The following is an 18,770-nucleotide window of genomic DNA, read 5'->3' on the forward strand; positions in this document are numbered from 1 at the left end:
AGTATTTCTAAAGTCAAAACTGAGAACCTAAATATTTTTCTACGTAGTCTTTTGTTCAAAGATTTTGAATTATGCTATTGAATATAATAATCCTTTATTAAAACCATGATTGGTATCATTCATATAGAGGAAAGTGATCCCATGTTGACATCACCAATTCCGGGCGCCCCTGAATGCATCACACTGTCACGTGAAGCCCCATTTCCGTTGCGTCACATCCATCATGGAGGCGCCCTGCGCGGTGGACGCAGTGGCGGCGGGCAGCAGTGAAACGGGGCACAGTTTGTCCGGTTCATCCTCTGCAGAATCCAGGAGACCTCAGTTCGGTACGCGGTTCTTGACAGACCCTAAACAGGTCTTTCAGCACAACGCATGGTCAGTACCGGAAGACCGGACCGGCACAGACACGTTCACGTGTTTTCTGGAGGAATAGCGCTTAGTTTTCTCATTTTTATTCATTCTGTTTTTGGTATCCTTAAATAAACTATAACCAGATTATTATTTTATCTTTAATTAGTTCATTTTCTGTTTTGAAGATTTATTACTGCACTATTTCTTTTATGTTATTGTTGTTGTTTTACCTGCTATTTGTCAATTTATCAGGTTCTGGTAAGCATTTAACACTAAACCAAATGTAAAAATAAAAAATGTCCTATGAACTTTTTGGAGTTATCTATACACTATTGGATGTTCCTTGTGATCCATCAACTGTTTTATTTTGACAGAGTTGTTTAAACTCATCCGGTTTCTTGTTGACAGGGACAACGTGGAGTGGACTGACGAGCAGGAAGAAGCTGCAAAAAGAAAAGTCTCAGAAAACAGTTATCCACTCCCTGCAGAGAAGCAAGGTTTCATTCTAACATTGGAAATTCATACTTCATAATTAAATGTGGTTTAATTTTTCAATTATATTTGAGTTGACTTAATCAAAAAATTAACCCCAGAGGTTTTCATATCCACGATTTCCTTTTTGTAAAAGTATTTGTCATTTGTTTGCACCTGTAAAGTGGGCAGCTTTACCGAGTTGGTTTTTTTCCCCCCACTTATTCTTATTTCGCAGAGGAATATGACAGCCGAGCCAATGAGTACTGGAATGAGTTTTACACGATCCACGAAAATCGTTTCTTCAAGGATCGTCACTGGCTCTTCACCGAGTTCCCGGAACTGGCGCCGCAGTGTAGCGTCCTCAACCACACCTCGCATATAGATGAACCCCAAGGGAGCAATTTGGATCAAAACCGTTGCAGGGATTCTGGAGCTGAAGACAGCCGGGACTTTCCTGGCTCCTCTGCCTCATACCGTATTTTGGAGGTGAAAGATTGGATTTAAAAGTGATCGGCCAACTTTTACAGCACAGTCAGTCCAAGGCAGATGCTATTTTATCTTTTAAATCTTTGGAATGTGCCTTAATATAAGACACATTTGTTTGCGACAATATTCGAAAGAAAGTTCTATTATTAAAGCAGTTTGTGGTGCCCTAAAAACAGCTTTCTTGATGATCTTAAAACAACAATGCTGTAAATTTTGTTTTATTATTTGTACAGGTGGGCTGTGGAGTGGGAAACACAGTTTTTCCAATACTTAAAACCAACAAGTACGAGCGCACAAGACACATTTTTTGGGGTTTTCACATCATGTTTTGTGAAAATTCTAACCTACATGTTTCTCTTATTTGCAGTGACCCAGGACTCTTTGTTTACTGCTGTGATTTTTCCAGCACCGCTGTGGAATTAGTCAAGGTGCGAGGCTCAGGATTAACCGAGAAACACATTTAATCATCTCTATGCTTGTGTCTAATCAACAAAAGTTCTGGTTTGATGTTAGAATAATCCAGAATACGACCCCGGGCGGTGCTTCGCCTTTGTTCAAGACTTGAGTGATGCGGATGCCAGTTACCCCATTCCTGATGGAAGCCTCGACGTCATAGTCCTCATCTTTGTTCTGTCGGCGCTGCACCCTGACAAGTATGCATTTATTTCATAGACTTTCTGGCATTTGCTGCGACAGCTAGCGTGCATTGCTCTCGTTTTGTTTTTGTTTTTTTTAAGGATGCAGGCCTCCATCAGGAGGTTGGCACGTTTGTTGAAGCCTGGAGGCATGATCCTACTCAGAGATTATGGACGCTATGATATGGCACAACTCCGCTTCAAAAAAGGTGGGTCAAAAATCCAGATTTATTTTAAAGCAAATTTCCAGAATTAGTTTTTTAATTAATACTAGCTGATGTTTGCGACTTTTAAGATATTTTCTTTCTGCCAGGGAGATGTCTGTCAGAGAACTTTTACGTTCGAGGGGATGGAACCCGAGTTTATTTCTTTACTCAGGGTAACGTGCACGTCAAAAAGCATCCATCGGATAGTTTTGGAGATTCCCTCTCAGTATTTGAGCCCTTTTCTGCATTTGGATTCATTTCAGACGAGCTTCATGAGCTGTTTACAAGGGCGGAGCTGGAGAAAGTGCAGAACCTGGTGGACAGACGGTTACAGGTGAACAGAGGGAAGCAGCTCACCATGTACAGGGTATGGATCCAGTGCAAGTATAAGAAGGCCTCCTGAAAAGAAGATTTACGGTGGATTTTGATTTAAAGAAGAGACAATAAAAGGAATCTTTTCTTTCATTCACCTTAAGGATGGACTTCTCTTTTGTTATTGTCCAGCTGGTGCTACGAGACTGATGTACTTTTGATGTATGAAGTGATTGAAAAGAGGGCCGCTACCGTGTATAAAGATGTTTCGACTTGTGTCACTGTTTTAATATGTGGATGTTTTCAAATAAAAGCATGATACATAAAAGCTAAAATCGTGTTTTTTTGTAAACAAAAAAAAAACAATAAAACTCTCTGTATTGTTCTAACTTTGCTAAATAATTTAGCATCTGTGTGTGTTTCTGTGTGGAGTTTGCATGTTCTCCCCGTGCATGCGTGGGTTTTCTCCAGGGTCTCCGGCTTCCTCCCACCGTCCAAAAACATGCTTCATAGGTCAATTGGAAACTCTAAATTGTCCCTAGGTGTGAGAGTGAATGTGTGTGTGATTGTGGCCCTGCGACAGACTGGCGAACAGTCCAGGGTGTCCCCTGCCTCCGCCCACAAGTGGCTGGGATAGGCTCCGGCAGCACCATGACCCCAACAGGGGCAAAACGGTAGAAAATGAATTAAGCATCTGACAATAGCAGAATTAGGATTAATCTATTTGAATCTGACAAGGTACAACTGAACCTTAAGATAAACAAATCCTCAGGTGATGCTGCCTTCAAACTGTCACAAAAACATGGTCATTCCAGCCTCACAGGGTCAGGAGTGTTGTGGAAAATCACTGGATTTTTCACAGGACCTCAGTGTTTGTGATTCGATCAAGCCAGCGAATTTTAAGGATATTTCGGAGACAGCGGAGATGGAACTGCTGGAGAAGTTTCTCATGTCTTCTGTAGGTGGTCCAGGTTTCGCAGCTGTAAAGAAGTGTTGTTAAGACGACTGCTCTGTAAATAAGCCGGTTCACGTTAGGACTATAGTGGTCCCCTTTCAACATATCCCTTCAGGGATATATCAAATCAGCTTTCACATATTCGAACAGGTGGTGTGGTTCCCAACACAACCCTGTATTTTATCTGGGATGAGGATAAAATAAACAGGGAGACCCAGACATGGGCCACGTTGTATCCACATAGTTAGGCAGTAGCGTAAAGGGTCTTGCCTAAGGACCCACACTGGATGAAGCTCATCGCACCCCCTGGGTATCAAACTCTGGTTTCCCAGTGCCAGTCCTACAACTGAGCCATGCATGTGACAACACGTTGGGGCATTGATGTATTTAATGTGAGTGTGGTATATCTGTGGATGTCCAGTTGATGCTGAGGAGAAAGTTGGAGTTTGGACAAACACTTTCCAAAGTGAGATTGCAGGAAGACATCAGTTGGGCAACTGCACATCTAGTCTGCAGGAACTACAGCAGTGGAGCATCCTCAGGTTTAGAGTCCTACTCCAATCATCTTTTTATACGTTTCTGCAGAGCAGCAGTAATTAACCACCGAGTTGTGAGCAAGTTTTTTGACACCGTGTAAGCTTTCCCTCATTTCCCATCATGCCTTTGTTTACACGCTCTCCTGCTAACTTACAGCCCCTCATACCCCAACGTAACAATACAGGAGCAACAAAAATGGTGAGCATAGATCTATTTGTCAGGAAGTTGATGCATCAAAATTGAGCGGAGCAGGGAGCTTGTGGCCTGCAGCAGCTACGTCACTGCAACAGGATTTTTCCAACAGCATTTTTTTTAATTGGAAATAAAACCCTCCAGTGCAATTTTAATCCTAATTTTCTTTTTATACGAGAAAATACATGTTACCATGTATTTGTTAAAAACACCAAAACCACCATTTTCATTGGAGTGGATCTATGTATGGCAAAAAAAGAAATATACATATTTACCAGAGAGTCATAAGCAAACAGATTTGCCCCCTTTAATAAAATAAACTGTGAAAAAAAAGTTTCACTATGTGAAAATGTTAATTTAAAAAAAAGTTTAGCCTTCAAATTTTGATTTGTCTGTTTATAAATAAATAAAACATAAAATTGTATTAATCAATACACTTAAAATGTAAAGGTTTCTGAGATATTCAATTTGATTCAAGTTTTGGAAACAAGATTTAGAATTTAAAATGTTGAAAAATCCCCTCTTAGATTATTTAAATCAGAATTTATGAGATTCTTAGAAAGCACACGTGTTTGCATTATAAATAAGTGCACTGAGATGCATAGAAACATAATAGAATGCTAACTTTGTGGCGATAATCTGTCACTGGGGGTTGACTGGGTGGGCGCTAATCTACTGGATTGTGTTGACTGGGAATTTCTATTGGTGGTCCGGTCAAAGATTTTTGGGACAGGCGTGGACTGGACTAAGGTGAAAATACTTGAACCGTCTCACGAGAAAAACCTGAGATTTAACTGATTATTGTTTACATTGCAAAAACACGGGAACCGAACCAAATCGATCCGGATTCATCTGAAAACGCTTCGGAAAACAGATTATTTCTTCCCGGCGCGCGTGAAGTGAAGTGTGTCCCGGAATTAGTTTTGATCAAGCTAAAAAAAAAAAAAAAAGGACCCTAATTTCAGCGCACCACTAAGGGAAGATAACGATAGGGGGTAACTAACGCTAGCCTAAAGACATTACCTGCTGGAAAACGCCGATTCTCCAGGGTCGCCATTGTGAGGAGCGAGAAAGCAGAGTAAGGCACGTTATAGTCCAGGGACGAGGATGTGATGGACATCCTCGCCTGAGGACCGCAGAAAAATCGACTTTGGGATACTCGAGGCCTCGGAGGGAATCCTCCGTCGTCCCCCTTGAGCTACTCAGCTCGCGTCCTGTCTCTCAATCGTTAACAATTAGCACGCAAGGACGCGGCTGCATGCGGCCTTGCCTGGGAGGGTCTGCCGAGCACCGGTTAAAACAACAGACGGTTTCAGGGGCGAGCATTTCGCAGGACCGAGGAAAAGATTGCATTACAGTGAGTATTTGGTTACATTGTCAGAGGAAAAATAAACCGTTTTGGAAAGTTTATCGCTACGGTGATTCCAGATGTCGTAGCTCGAGTACCTGGCAAGAAAGATGCTTCTCGTGGGTAAACGCTAACTCGTTGCCTGCTCTCCAGGCTAAAATTAAACACTTTTATTAGCCTAAATTATGATTAATTTTTTGCAAGTACAATTTGATTTTCAAATATATATAGATAATCATAATTGTGTATGTTTTAAGGCTTTATTTACACGAATTTTACTCGGACGTAACTAGCTAATCGTTAGCGATGAGTGACCAGCTACGCTAGGTTCTGGCCGTTTTCCGATGGCTTGTTAGCTCGTTTTCTGAGCTATTTTTTCAATTTATGTTTATTTGGCTTCACTGTATAATGGGTTTAAAATAAGACACCATTTACCAGTACAATTAAGGGCGTATATTTGGATGAAAGTGGTCATATACCGTTAAATTCATATTTAGAAGCCACAGTTCTTCACACAGACGAGTATTTTTTTGGGCGTGTAATTTTACCTGTGAAACTTTCACTAATTGTCCACTTTAGCATCTAATCTTACGGAATTTTACTTACAAACCCCTAAATTATTTGCAATTTCAAACTACAATGTCATAAATAAGGCCTTAAGGTCCAAAACATCATCTACTGTTTGATTGATACCATAGTTTTCTCTAGCAGTGACTACACATCTGTACTACTGCCACAAATGAATATTTAATTGTGTGTTCCAGTTTTGCTCAGTATTCACAGAATTTTGCTAGTTTATTAAGTAACCTGTGTCACATAGCTGGTTCCTAGTGGACATAAATAACGCTGTAAAACATTGTCAAGCTTATTGATGACTCAGAACAGGAATTTTCCACATCCATATAGCTAAAAACAGCCGTGACTCATCAGCACCACTGTCTTTTGAAACAGTGATCCCTCACTCCCATCTGAATATTCCAGGCTCTTCAGTGCCTTCCTTAATCTGTGTTCTTGTCTCTCTGCAGCCATGATGGAAGAACTGCACAGCCTGGACCCCCGGCGGCAGGAGCTGTTGGAGGCTCGCTTTACTGGGGTCGGTGTAGCCAAGGTGTGTGTCAGATTCCATGTGGTGCAAGGTGGAGCACTTCTTAATAAGGATGGGAGAACATTTTTCAGGAATGTCTTTCCTTTGTTTCTCCCATCACTTTGCCTTTTTGGCCTTAGACAGTTTGGCTTCACTTGTTTTCTTTGTCTGTCTCTGGAGAAGGTTGAGCCGCGTGTTTTTGGCTGGAATGACTCTTCCTGGCTCATGATGTAGGGGTTGTATATGCATGTAATGTTGCCTGCCAAAAGGGCCACAGACAAGGGACATCATGGGTGGCAGGAAGTGCAAGGAGTGAAGGCAGAAATATTTCATGTTGGAGGCATCGGTCACTCTTTGATCCCCTCTCTTGGTTAGTCGGCGGAGCACCCTGATTGAAAGGTGATCTTGGAGCAGTCAGGGAGCAAGAGTCGGTGCCAGGAGTGGGCCCTGTGCCAGCCATAGGCAGAACCCAGAGCATGGCATGGCTGCTGCCTGCTGCAGAGAAGATGGTGGCTTTTGCAAATGCATGATCCAACTATCACCCTGTATTATCGTATGGGGAGGGGGTAGTGAAGGCAAAGTTTGTGAGGAAATTGTGGAAAATGTGTGGTGGTCTAAAAGCTATTTGTTGTATCTGAGAAGTTTCTTGTGTGTCTATTTCTTCTATCCCTGATGAGGCACAAAAAGAACTGTGGTGTTTTGTTGTTGTGTTTTTTTTTTTTTTTTTTGCAGGAAAAGCTGGGGTCTAAATAGATGGAAAGTGCATTTAATTATTTATTTATTTTGTGGAGGTTGGGAGCTTAAAACCAAGCTCAGATTCTTACCGCAAACCTTTTTTTTTACTGTCGTCCTTAAGAGTAGGAAAAATGAGCAGCCCCACAGTGAATGAAAAGAAAAAAGGATGACATTATCTAAAGGTGACAGACAGAGGGAGGAATACATCCTCAGCAGCATGCCTAATGTTCAGCCATTTTAGGAGGGTTCAGTAAGAGAGCGCTGGTGTGCCCTGAATAAATAACTATCTCTTTCCTGTTGGACACTACTTGCTGAATTGTGATGCTGTTCATTTGATTGACATGCATCATCTCGTGGGCTGGCATTAGCACTAATGCGGATTTACCTTTTAATGGAAAGCTAATTGTGATGTTTGAGCCAAACCTCTACATTTCCTCACCTCGTTTGTCCTGCTTTAAGAGTTTGTCCTCCACTGTCATGTAAACCTAGAGTCATGTTCTTTCTAGAAATTTTTCTTTTTAGGAATTTATTTGTCATTTTGCTCTAATCCTTTTTTTTTTTTTTTTTAAACAGGGCTCAAGTCAGAGTCAAAATGAGTCATCTAACCAGAGTCTGTGCAGTGTCGGCTCACTCAGTGACAAAGAACTGGAGGTGAGTCTCCATCACGTACTGATAAGACGTGTCACTCGAAAATGCATTTGGTCAATTTGCACGGATTTCTTACAGACTCCGGAGAAAAAGGTGAATGAGCAGAGAGTGCGAAAACGCAAAGCGGACCACTTTGATGGCAGTCAAAGTAAGAACATTTAATTCTTTTCATCTGTCTCCAAATTAGTCACATTTTTTTCAAAGCTTTTGCGCTCCTTTTTGGTTTATAGGTAAAGCAGGAGGAAGAGGACATAAAATTAGTGATTATTTTGAGGTAGGTTGCAGAAAAGCTGAACTCTTTAGCCGCCTTGTGTTGTCCTTATGTCATCTAAAATGCTTCACCATCGTCCAAATAACCTGATTTCTAATATCCTCTCTCACCCATCTTGGTGTTTTCCATTAATCGGCTTTCCTCCTTTCTTTCTTCGATCTTGTTCTTCTCTGTCGGTCTGTCAGTTTGCGGGAGGTAGCGGTCCTGGTACCAGTCCTGCCAGGGGGATACCACCAGTGGTCCGCTCTTCCCCTCAACACTCTCTGTCCAACCCTCCTGTTGCGGTGAGCATGTTTGCTCTTTCATGTTTCCCAGACCTTTTGATGTTTTTTTTAAAAATCTTTTATCCTTTTTACCTTCATTTTGTTCTTTTTTTCTGGTGTCCGTTATTAAACACATTCAAAAGGTGAAGTTTGGTTGCTTGATGAGAAAACTGCATTTTTCATGTTGGAGAAGTTGGAATTCTAGTTTTATATCAAGTTTGTTTCCAACTTGGTGTCATTTCAGCCTGTTGTGCTGTCAGTTTCTTTCATTTTCAGAGATCTGAAGGGTTCACCAAAACCAGAATTTGTGTAGAAAAGAAGATCAATTTGAAACTTTAAAATAAACTCCATCATCTTATTTCACAGTGGCCCTTGACTGCAAGGTCCTGACAATTAAAAGCAAAATAAATAATACTATAATAACATTACACGTTACAAATCAAAACAAAATTTCAGAATTTCAAACATAAATCAAACCCAATTCCCAAAAAAATGAAGCAAATTATAAAGGAACATTTTGGAAGACAAAAGTAGTTTTCAGAAATCAAAGTAAAATGTTAAAAAAATGAATCAAAATAAGAATCCAGAAAAGGTTGCTATTATGGGACATCACTGATTGGATGATGACGTTTGTTCACCTATTAAGTCTGAAGTAAATTGGGACGGCGCTATCTTCTGACAGAAGATATTTCTTTAAGCTTCTGGCCAATGCAAATGTTCAATCAACTCTTTACAGCAGTTCAGGCCAATCATCCCTCTGCTCTCTGTCTTAACATTCAATCAGTGATGTCCCAAAATACCTACCTGTTCCCTGCGTAACGTTTCATTTTGATTTATGGAAAAAGGACTTTTTGGAAAAATGTTTATAACATTTTGATTTGTAGAATTTTGTTGTGATTTATAAAATCTTTTGTTGTTGTTTTTTATTAATCGTTTTGCTTTGTTGTGATTTTTTCTTTTTTTTTTGTCCACGTTTTTGCGTTAAGTGATTTGTTGATGTGATTTGCCACCTTAATATGTGGCTCTAAAACTGAAGTAATGGTGAACCTAATGTGATGGATTGCTTACATTGTAGATAGGATATTGATTTATGGTCGTGTTTTTATCTATTAACATGTTTTGGATCCTGCTGCAGTGATTTTGCTCATGCACTGCATGTGAGGAAGCAGCAAAAAGATTTTTGTTGCCGCTAGTTTTATGACACTTTCACATGGTGAACCTCAGAAAGTCCTGGCTATGATGAATTTCGAAGAATCTTTTTTTTTGTTTCCCTATTTAAAAGCAGCTGCTCACAGTTTACTCTTTCCTAGGTTAGTATAATGTTTTGAGCCTAACCCGGTCTTAATAAATCATTCATGTGAGCAGAAATTCAAGCCCTGAGTCTCCCTCCGAAAGTGAAAAGTGTTTGTTGCATCAATGTTTCTTGCTTCCAGGTTCAGCAGGGAAGCCCGTCTTCTCTTGGCTCTATCAACGCTGAGCTCTCCTCGTGTTCAGTGAAGCCCATTTCTCTCCATATGCTCCACAAAGCCACACAGGTACACACATCAGGATTTCTGGTTGATGGTTTAAATAATATAGTTATAAAAATAGTCAACATTGGCGGATAAAACAGCAAATTACAGCATCCGGCGATGCAGAAATACTACTGTCTCACTGTTTTTGTCAAGAATGCTGAATGATTTTAACCAACTGATCTTGCAAACTATCTCTGTAGTCTGATCTAACTATAGAGAAACTAACCGCACTGGAGAACAACAAGAACTCAGACCTGGAGAAGAAGGAGGGTCGAATAGACGATTTGCTGAGGGTACTAATTTTTGGCTACTCTGCACGCCTTTTCAGTTCTTTCATGAATGTGTTCACTAGTGTGTTATTTTGGTATTTTTTTTATTTTTAAGGCATGTGAAAGCACACACTTGTTTTTTTTCTTCTATATGTTGGCTTTGATTAATATTTTCCTGCTTGTTTGAATGCTTCGCTGCAGGCAAACTGTGATCTCAGAAGACAAATTGACGAACAGCAGAAGATGTTAGAGAGGTATAAGGAGCGTTTAAATAAATGCGTGACTATGTCCAAGAAGCTCCTCATCGAAAAGGTGCGTTAACCTTCAAATGGGATATTCCAAGGTGTATTGTTGGATCTAATATGACGGGCGTATTCTTTTTTTGCTCATAAGTCCAAACAGGAGAAGATGGCATGTCGGGATAAGAGCATGCAGGATAGGCTTCGACTGGGACACTTCACTACAGTAAGACATGGAGCGTCTTTCACTGAACAGTGGACAGATGGATACGCCTTCCAAAACCTTATCAAGTGAGTCTGCCTTTTATGTGATTAACTGTTGTGACTATTCCTTTCAATTTTATTTAAAATGTTAGGAGGTAAAAATGTTAAAGTTATGAAAAAAAATGTTATCTTTGCTATCGAACCTATCATCTAAAAAAAAAAAAAAAAAAAAATAGGATTTTTCTTTAAAGACCTATTCTCATCTTCTTTTGAAAAAATTCAAAGCGTTCCCAGTGGTCTTCTGATTATGATTAAGCCATTTTGGCCAAAATAAAAACCTGCATCATCCGAAATTTACCTCCGATTTTTGACTTTGGTCCGGACCCCCCACCCCCCAATCCCTCTCCACACTGCAGAAGAGGGAACTTGTTGTCTGCCCAGCTTTTTTTTTTTTCAAGCATTTTTTGTGTCTGCTCTTTTTTTTTATACACAATTTGAATAAAAAAAATACCCAGAAGTGCAATTTTGAACTCAATTTTCTCCATATATGTCTTCCATCATCATAAAATGACTACAACAACATGTTAAAAACATCATTTTCATTGGAGTGGGTCTTTAAAGTGGGTGTGTTAAATAAAGTGAAGGCATTTCTCTAAGATCAGACTGTGAGTTCATGGAAGAACAGACCCACATATGAAATAAAAATTACTTTCAACAATGTGCTGTTCTTTCCAGACAACAGGAGAGGATTAACTCTCAGCGAGAGGACATTGAAAGGCAGCGGAAGCTTCTAGCCAAACGGAAACCTCCCTCTATGGCCCAGACTCCACCGCCAAGCCTGGAGCAAAACAAACGCAAGAGCAAGACGAATGGAGCTGAAAGCGAAACGTACTATACATTTTTTTATTCACCTTCTCTTGATACATTTTATGTCTCCATTGTTCGAATCAATCATTTCTGTTTCACTTAGCTGGGCTGGTTTGTTTTTTTTACAGATTATCCCAGGCAGAGTATCATGAACAGGAGGAGATCTTTAAACTGAGACTAGGGTATCTGAAAAAGGTGAGAGGGATTGTTTTTTTTGTTTGTTTTTTTTATGCTTGTCGGTAATGAAGTTTTTCCGTTTTTCTAACATCTGTTTCCAAATGTTTGCAGGAGGAGGCAGAGATTCAGGCAGAGCTGGAGAGGTTGGAGCGAGTGCGTAATCTTCACATACGTGAGCTGAAAAGGATCCACAACGAGGATAATTCCCAGTAAGAACCACATAATTAATGAACATCTAAATGAATGTTTTTGGCTTTTTACTTTGACTTTTTATTCAACTCTTTGCAACAAAAACTGACATCCATTTTTCCTCTCGCTCAGATTTAAAGATCACCCAACGCTAAATGACAGATATCTGCTGCTGCATTTACTCGGTCGAGGGGGCTTCAGTGAAGTGTACAAGGTGAGATTGTATTTCTATTTCAGTACATTATCATTTTTTTTATTCCATAGGTCGGACTATTTTGTTGGCTTACATGTTTTGAAAGTTTTGCCAAATGAGTCATTGTTCCTTCTTTTGAGGCATGAATGTTTCTTGTAAATAATGCCAGAAATGTTTGGCGTACAACAGATAAGGTTGTTCAGCTGGCAAACCGATTGTAGTGTCAGTGCTCTGTTTGCGTAACTACTATTGTGTAACATGTGGATGTTAAAAAGAAATGAAGGACTGAACCAAAATGTCAGATGCAAGAATCAGCTGTCATTTCAGTAAAAATGATTTAGCAACGGAGCGTTTTAATGCGTGGCAGAATTCTGCAGATGTAGCTGAAAGAAAACTGTCCAAAGCTTTCATCTGATCTAACAGAAGCTTTTGTTTTTCAGGCTTTTGACTTAACAGAGCAAAGGTATGTTGCAGTTAAAATCCACCAGTTAAACAAGAACTGGAGGGATGAGAAGAAGGAAAATTATCACAAGTGAGTCTTACAAAGATGTGTTCAATCCTATTCACTGCTCTTTATCTGTAGAGTATTTACAAGTTCAATAAATGTTTTGTTTTTCTTCAGACATGCGTGCAGAGAATATAGAATCCATAAAGAGCTGGACCACCCGCGAATAGTTAAACTCTATGACTACTTTTCACTCGACACTGACTCGTAAGTCTCTTCAAGACCTGTGGAAGGAAGTTGAGCGGATGTCTCTTTAACAGTTAATGTCTGCTTGTTTTGGAGAAGGTTCTGCACCGTCCTGGAGTACTGCGAGGGCAATGATCTGGATTTCTACCTGAAGCAGCACAAGCTCATGTCGGAAAAAGAGGGACGCTCCATCATCATGCAGATAGTCAACGCTCTGAAGTACCTCAATGAGATCAGGCCACCCATAATCCACTATGACCTTAAACCTGGTAAGATTTGATACTGCACGTGTCTGATCATCTTTGATCTCGTTAGGGTACATCTGACCCATCTTTTTGACTATTGTTTATTTCCCAGAGGATGATTAAGTGTCCCATCGTAAAGCCTGTCCTCTCTGTTTTCAGGGAACATCCTGCTCGTGAACGGCACTGCCTGCGGGGAGATTAAGATCACTGACTTTGGCCTTTCGAAGATCATGGACGACGACAGCTACAACGCTGTGGATGGGATGGAGCTGACGTCACAGGGAGCAGGAACCTACTGGTGTGTTTTGTCTCCCTTTTTGTAGACAAACTTTGTTTAAATAAATGATTAATACTGTGAACTCATGGCACATAAAAACTGAGCCTTACCCTATGAGCAAGCAAATACAAAAAGGAGTTTGTAATTTCATTTAATGTGGGATCTTCCCTCTTGTTTTCTTCAGGTACTTGCCTCCGGAGTGTTTTGTAGTTGGCAAAGAGCCACCAAAAATCTCCAACAAGGTTGATGTTTGGTCTGTGGGGGTCATTTTCTACCAGTGTTTGTATGGTCGCAAGGTGAGTGTCTGGATAAATGTGCTGTAAAAACCTGATTAAGACATTTTTTCTTTTAAAGAAGTTTTTTTAAAAGGACATTTGACTATAAATGTTGGTCACTAAATTTTCCATAAAGTCATTTTTCCTTTTCCTTTTCTAGCCTTTTGGCCACAACCAGTCCCAGCAGGACATCCTGCAGGAGAACACAATTCTTAAGGCAACGGATGTTCAGTTCCCCCCTAAACCTGTAGTCACTCCTGAAGCTAAGGTATTCTCCTCTAACACCTTTTTATTTTTTATTTTTTTTAAAGCCTTCATGCTCCATTCCGACCAAACCAATGCTGCCCTGTGTGGGAGGAGCTACTGTCAAAGGTTTTCAGCATGCAAGCATTGACTGTATATTTCATATGCATGGAAGACACAGAGGATGTATCCAGATCAGGTTCATTTATTTTTAAGAGGTCTACAAAAACATTTGTCATCATGTCTGGGCTCATGAGATCCTTCATAGATTCTTCATCTCACCATCTACTGAATGACGTCCGCTTTCAGCGGTACTTCAGTCTCTCTGTGACCCAGTTTTATGACTTGCTGTCACGCATCAGTCCGAAAAGGGAAAACGCTGAAATAAGGATAAAATTAAAGAAACGTCTTATTTTCTTGATACAAATAAGAAAAAATCATACATTTCAGGAGCAGAATGAACAGCTTCTCCTCCATGTTTGGTTTGGGACTCCACCTGCTGATCAGCTGAGTCCCTGGCTGGTTGTTGCCAATTCTTTGCCAAAATTCAGATATTTGAACTGTGGAAGCATTGTGACATCCAAAAGGCGCTGCTGCTCGTCTGCTGTGCCTGAGGCGCCAAATGTGTCGCTGGACCTCTGAGTCGGTACAATGACTTAACATTGAAACTGGACGCTGAGCAACTCCCAAGCGGAGCTTTCGTGTTCTCTTCTAGTGTTACTGTCTTATGCCCTTGCATGATAAATGTTTAAAATACTTACTTAACTATGAAAAAGTCTTTTTAGTAACTCTTGTCCTGTCTGTCTTCTCCAGGCCTTTATAAGGCGTTGTTTAGTGTACCGTAAGGAGGACCGCATCGATGTGCATCAACTGGCCAGTGACCCCTTCCTAATGCCTCACATACGCAAGTCAGTGGCGTCCTCGGGCGGCGCTGGCATGGCGGTGGCTTCCACATCCAGCTCCTCCAACAACAGCTCCTCAAACTGAGCCCGCACCTCTAATGTGACTCGACCGTTTGAAAGGGTTGGGTGGGGTGGGGGAGACATCGTACTATCCCCCCCCCCTCCTAATAGCGTCCCACCTTACTGTTAAGAGCTCAGTTGGGAGCTGGTCAGATGGCGTTGAGGAGTGGCGAGAAGTCATGGAAGGGGTTGAGGACGATCGCCTCTGAAGTCCATCCCAGCCCCACATATCCTGCTTCTGTGACGGGTGGCGTGGTGGGAGGGAGTGGGGGGAGGTCAAAACCTGGAGGACTCTCAGCAAAAGGGCGGAGTTTTGCCACTGTGTTAATGAAAAGTGCGGTTTTCTTGTGTCCGATTATTCTGCTAAAAAAAGAGAGATTAATATGAAGAAAAAAAAAGCTGATCCTACATGGTCAGACAGAAAAGACTGGAAAGTGTCATTTTCATTCACTCTCTTAAACTTCCGTGCATGAGCCATTCTGGACGGACCTTCCCAAGCTCAAGCGTGTTCTTCATCTCCCTGAAGCGGACGGCGTAGCCAGTCTGGTGAAGTACTAACGGCACTGTGTGATCCAGCTCACTGTTCTGGAAAGGTTAGCTTAAACTCCAGACCTGTACAGTTTGAGTGGATGAGGGACAAAAGTTCGGCTTTTTCTCGTCTTTCCTCCCGCATCTAAACTCCTGTGACCAAAGCTTTGAACTTCCAGCTGGTGGCAGTGTTCCACCTCTGTTTTTATAATGAATGCTTTTAGAGTTGTTATACTTGACATGGAGTGGAGGCTGCTGGGTAATTACCCTTTTTGTCATTTCAAAAAAACAAAACAACTGTTGAGTTTTAACAGTCTATGGAGGAAAGTGTTGTTTTCAAGTTGCCTTTCATTAGAATTCTCCTTGTTTTACTGACCCCCCCCCCTTCCCCCCCTTTTCATAAAAATACATATTTATTTAGGTATGTTTGAATTTAGTTTTGGCCAATAAAATGCAAGGGACTGGTTTACCTTATAATACTGTTCTGGGGACAATGGGCCTTAGCAGAAAGTCACATGAACCATTAAATGCTTTTGGTTAAAGTGCGTTTGTTTTTCTGTGCTTTTGTTTGGCTGTTTTTTTGTTTGTTTTTTTCATCAGATTTCTGCGAATGTTTTCAATTTACAGCAGAGCTGAAAATGTATTCATAAGCATTTTGTTTGTGCTTGGCAGTTCTTTTTTTTTTCCTTTTCTTTATATATTTGGTTTCACTGCCCGTAAATCAAATACAAATATATTCAAGAAAGTGCTTGAAATGAGCGCTGTGTATCCTGAGATGGGTTTTTCCACACCAAAATATTTTTGCTGTTCAACGTGGAGTTTGATTGACCTTAACAATGAATTTTCTCCTCAAACGAATGATTTAGTGTACGCTGGTATTTTTAGAGTTCTGCAGTTTTTAGGACAAGGATACTAAAGAAATTTATAAAGATTACCTTGACCTCTTTATATGCTGCTTAAAAATGAAGATGGTTTTAAATAGTGCACAGTAGCTACATTAGTGTATATATCATTTTCAAATTAAGAAATAGAACTCTTATTAGGTTGTTTGAAACACTAAACGATCCTCTCATCACTACAGAAAGAGCCTAAACATAGAAGAACACTCATTTTAAAAAGAAAAGTCATAAAATGTTCTGTCCATGCAGCAAGTTTTTTACTTGACAAGAAGTCTCATAAGACATCAAAAACCTAAAAACAAGTTCTACAAAAGCATTCAAAAATTAGCAAAATGAGCCAGAAATTCTGTTAGAGAATTACTTCAAATTGAATGTTATACATCCCAATAAGAAGTATTTTTTGCCAGTTCCAAGCAAATGGTTAGTATAGTTATGAAACCAATTGAACTTCATCTTGACTACAGACAAGATGAAGTTCTTTTTGTTGCTCTACTTCTGCACCTTTGTTGTCACGTAGGCTGGACAGTGAAGCTGCAGATTGCAGAGACGCTTCATTGGGCACCCTGCAGGCAGATGTGACCTTTGCATCCTGTTAGACTGCAATTCACAGCTCAGTCCAGTTCTGAACAGCTACCAGATCATTAAAAAAAAGCTAAAACTTTACATTTTTTTTAACCTGGTCTTCTTTTCCTGATATTGTCTTTTTATAAGTTACGTTTGCATAATCTTAATTTTTTTTGAAAACGGCTCAATTTATACCGAAGATTACAAAAAACATCCTTTAAGTCAACTTTTGCTCAACAGTGATTCAAAAAGTCATTTTATTTAAGGCATTTTTTTGGTCTGTTCAACTTTTAACTTAAAATTTGACCTCAACAGATGAGCATACTGTCATAAACTTTAATGAGTTCTCTCAGGAAATGACTTTTTTGTTTTGTTTTTGTGGATCACAAAGAAAAAAAGACTCAATTGGTGTTTATTTCAATGGGATTTAAGAAAATTGCCCTCTTTAAAACTTTATAAACTTTAATTTAGCAGTTTATTTGGGCATGTTTAGAATTTCATAAATACCATTCTTCCCCCTTGTTAGCTCTGTAGTCTTCCCTTTTGATTCCTTCTAAAGACAGGACATTTAACCAAATAAAAATGTTAAAATCTGGGAGTTGTTACGCAGGGGATTTCCAAATATTACTCAAAATGTAGTCACAATGAATCTAATGATGGTAAAAAAAGGGTTACATAACAGTTAATACTGTATGCAATGTTGGATTTATTGATTGAATTCAAAGAAACAGGCAGACAAAAATACAAATTATTGTTTCTCATTTGTTTTGCTATTAACTTTTAAAATGATTGATTTGAGTAAAAAATGACCAACCTTGTGTACAGAAAGGTTTCTGCAACTCCAAAACTTTGCAGAACAAGAAAAATACTTAAGTACAAGTAACAAGGATGGTATACAAAGAACACTTTTAAGTAGATTTCCTACTAAATGACTTTAGTATAAGTACCTGAGGAACTCTACTGGCCACCTTAAAATGTCTCAACAAACTCATTTTCACCATGGATGTGTGGAAATGATGAAAGTGTATGTACTTTCACAATCTGGTTTTATAAATTTAACGCACATTTTCACAGCTGTTCCAGTTTGTTCTGTTTCAGAGTGTGGCTGCAAAAAATAAATAGTTTAACAAGTAGAAATTTACTTATTTTAGAACAAAATGAGAATAAGATCACAAGTTGGTCCATCTTAATAAATCCTTCCTAAAATTTAAAACTAGCATTAATTCTTACATGAATCTAAATTTTTGTTTTCCTAATAATGACAGTGAATTCCAGTCTAACTTGTCAACATTTATTGAACTTTAAAATAACATTATAGTAAGTGAACCAAAGATTACAGTGCAATTTGAGTTTTTTAAGTCTTAAAATGTAGTTTTTCTATTGTCAAGAATGCAGCATAAGAAATTTGACTCATTTTAATTATAATTTCCTGATTTTTTCCTTAATCAGACAAAGCAAATCTCGATTGTGCTGATTTTGAGAAAAGAAAAAAGGTTAACCTAAGCAACAAATCTCTTCCATGTTTAGAGGGAGGTTTAAAATCTTTGCAAGTGTCAAGTAGTTTGCAGCGAAGTTGGTTAAAGCATACATTAATCAAATAACATTATTTTGATCTTATTTTCAAAGTTTTCCCTATTTCGTGCATAGATATTTTTTCAAACAAAAGGAAAATCAGTTTAGTTCTTGTTTACAAGAAAACACGTTTTTAGACCTGCAGGCTGTCTTTGTTTTAGCTGATGATTTGATTTGTATGGGTTTTGTTTTGTTATAAATGTCCAGGTTTATGACATTTTGGATACAAACAAAAATTATAAGTAGATTTAATGTTAGTAATAAAGGGAGAATGTGCCCTTTTATAAACTACTGTATTATCATCAGGGGTGGTAAAGTAAATAAAAAGCTACACTAGGTGGCCTTCAACTTCAAGTCTCTGAAGT

General features: G+C 39.4%; 2 protein-coding genes across 5 annotated transcripts; both read left to right on the forward strand.

Moving 5' to 3' along the window:
• The first annotated feature begins 192 nt into the window (after positions 1 to 192).
• Positions 193 to 2,799, forward strand: mettl2a (methyltransferase 2A, methylcytidine). Its single transcript, XM_004071275.5, has 9 exons — positions 193 to 375; positions 760 to 848; positions 1,061 to 1,311; positions 1,545 to 1,594; positions 1,679 to 1,739; positions 1,825 to 1,964; positions 2,049 to 2,155; positions 2,260 to 2,325; positions 2,416 to 2,799. The coding sequence occupies exons 1-9, from the start codon at positions 224 to 226 to the stop codon at positions 2,553 to 2,555; spliced, it is 1,056 nt and encodes a 351-aa protein (XP_004071323.1). The 5' UTR covers positions 193 to 223; the 3' UTR covers positions 2,556 to 2,799.
• A 1,957-nt stretch (positions 2,800 to 4,756) lies between these two features.
• Positions 4,757 to 16,125, forward strand: tlk2 (tousled-like kinase 2). Of its 4 annotated transcripts, none has more exons than XM_011477924.4 (21): positions 4,757 to 4,898; positions 6,522 to 6,604; positions 7,889 to 7,966; positions 8,042 to 8,111; positions 8,194 to 8,237; positions 8,420 to 8,518; positions 9,931 to 10,032; positions 10,212 to 10,304; positions 10,482 to 10,592; positions 10,674 to 10,810; positions 11,459 to 11,611; positions 11,719 to 11,785; positions 11,879 to 11,976; positions 12,089 to 12,170; positions 12,590 to 12,681; positions 12,772 to 12,861; positions 12,940 to 13,109; positions 13,245 to 13,383; positions 13,547 to 13,658; positions 13,798 to 13,905; positions 14,694 to 16,125. In XM_011477924.4, the coding sequence occupies exons 2-21, from the start codon at positions 6,524 to 6,526 to the stop codon at positions 14,865 to 14,867; spliced, it is 2,100 nt and encodes a 699-aa protein (XP_011476226.1). In that variant the 5' UTR covers positions 4,757 to 4,898; positions 6,522 to 6,523; the 3' UTR covers positions 14,868 to 16,125. The 4 variants fall into 4 exon arrangements, with proteins under 4 accessions (XP_011476226.1, XP_011476225.1, XP_078807928.1 ...); XM_011477923.3 differs by having other exon boundaries at positions 4,758 to 5,505; XM_078951802.1 differs by lacking the exon at positions 8,420 to 8,518 and having other exon boundaries at positions 4,763 to 4,898.
• Positions 16,126 to 18,770: the final 2,645 nt, after the last annotated feature.

The sequence above is a fragment of the Oryzias latipes genome, chromosome 8, assembly GCF_053564925.1.
Source record: "Oryzias latipes strain Hd-rR chromosome 8, Olatipes_Hd-rR_3.1".
NCBI lineage: Eukaryota > Metazoa > Chordata > Actinopteri > Beloniformes > Adrianichthyidae > Oryzias > Oryzias latipes.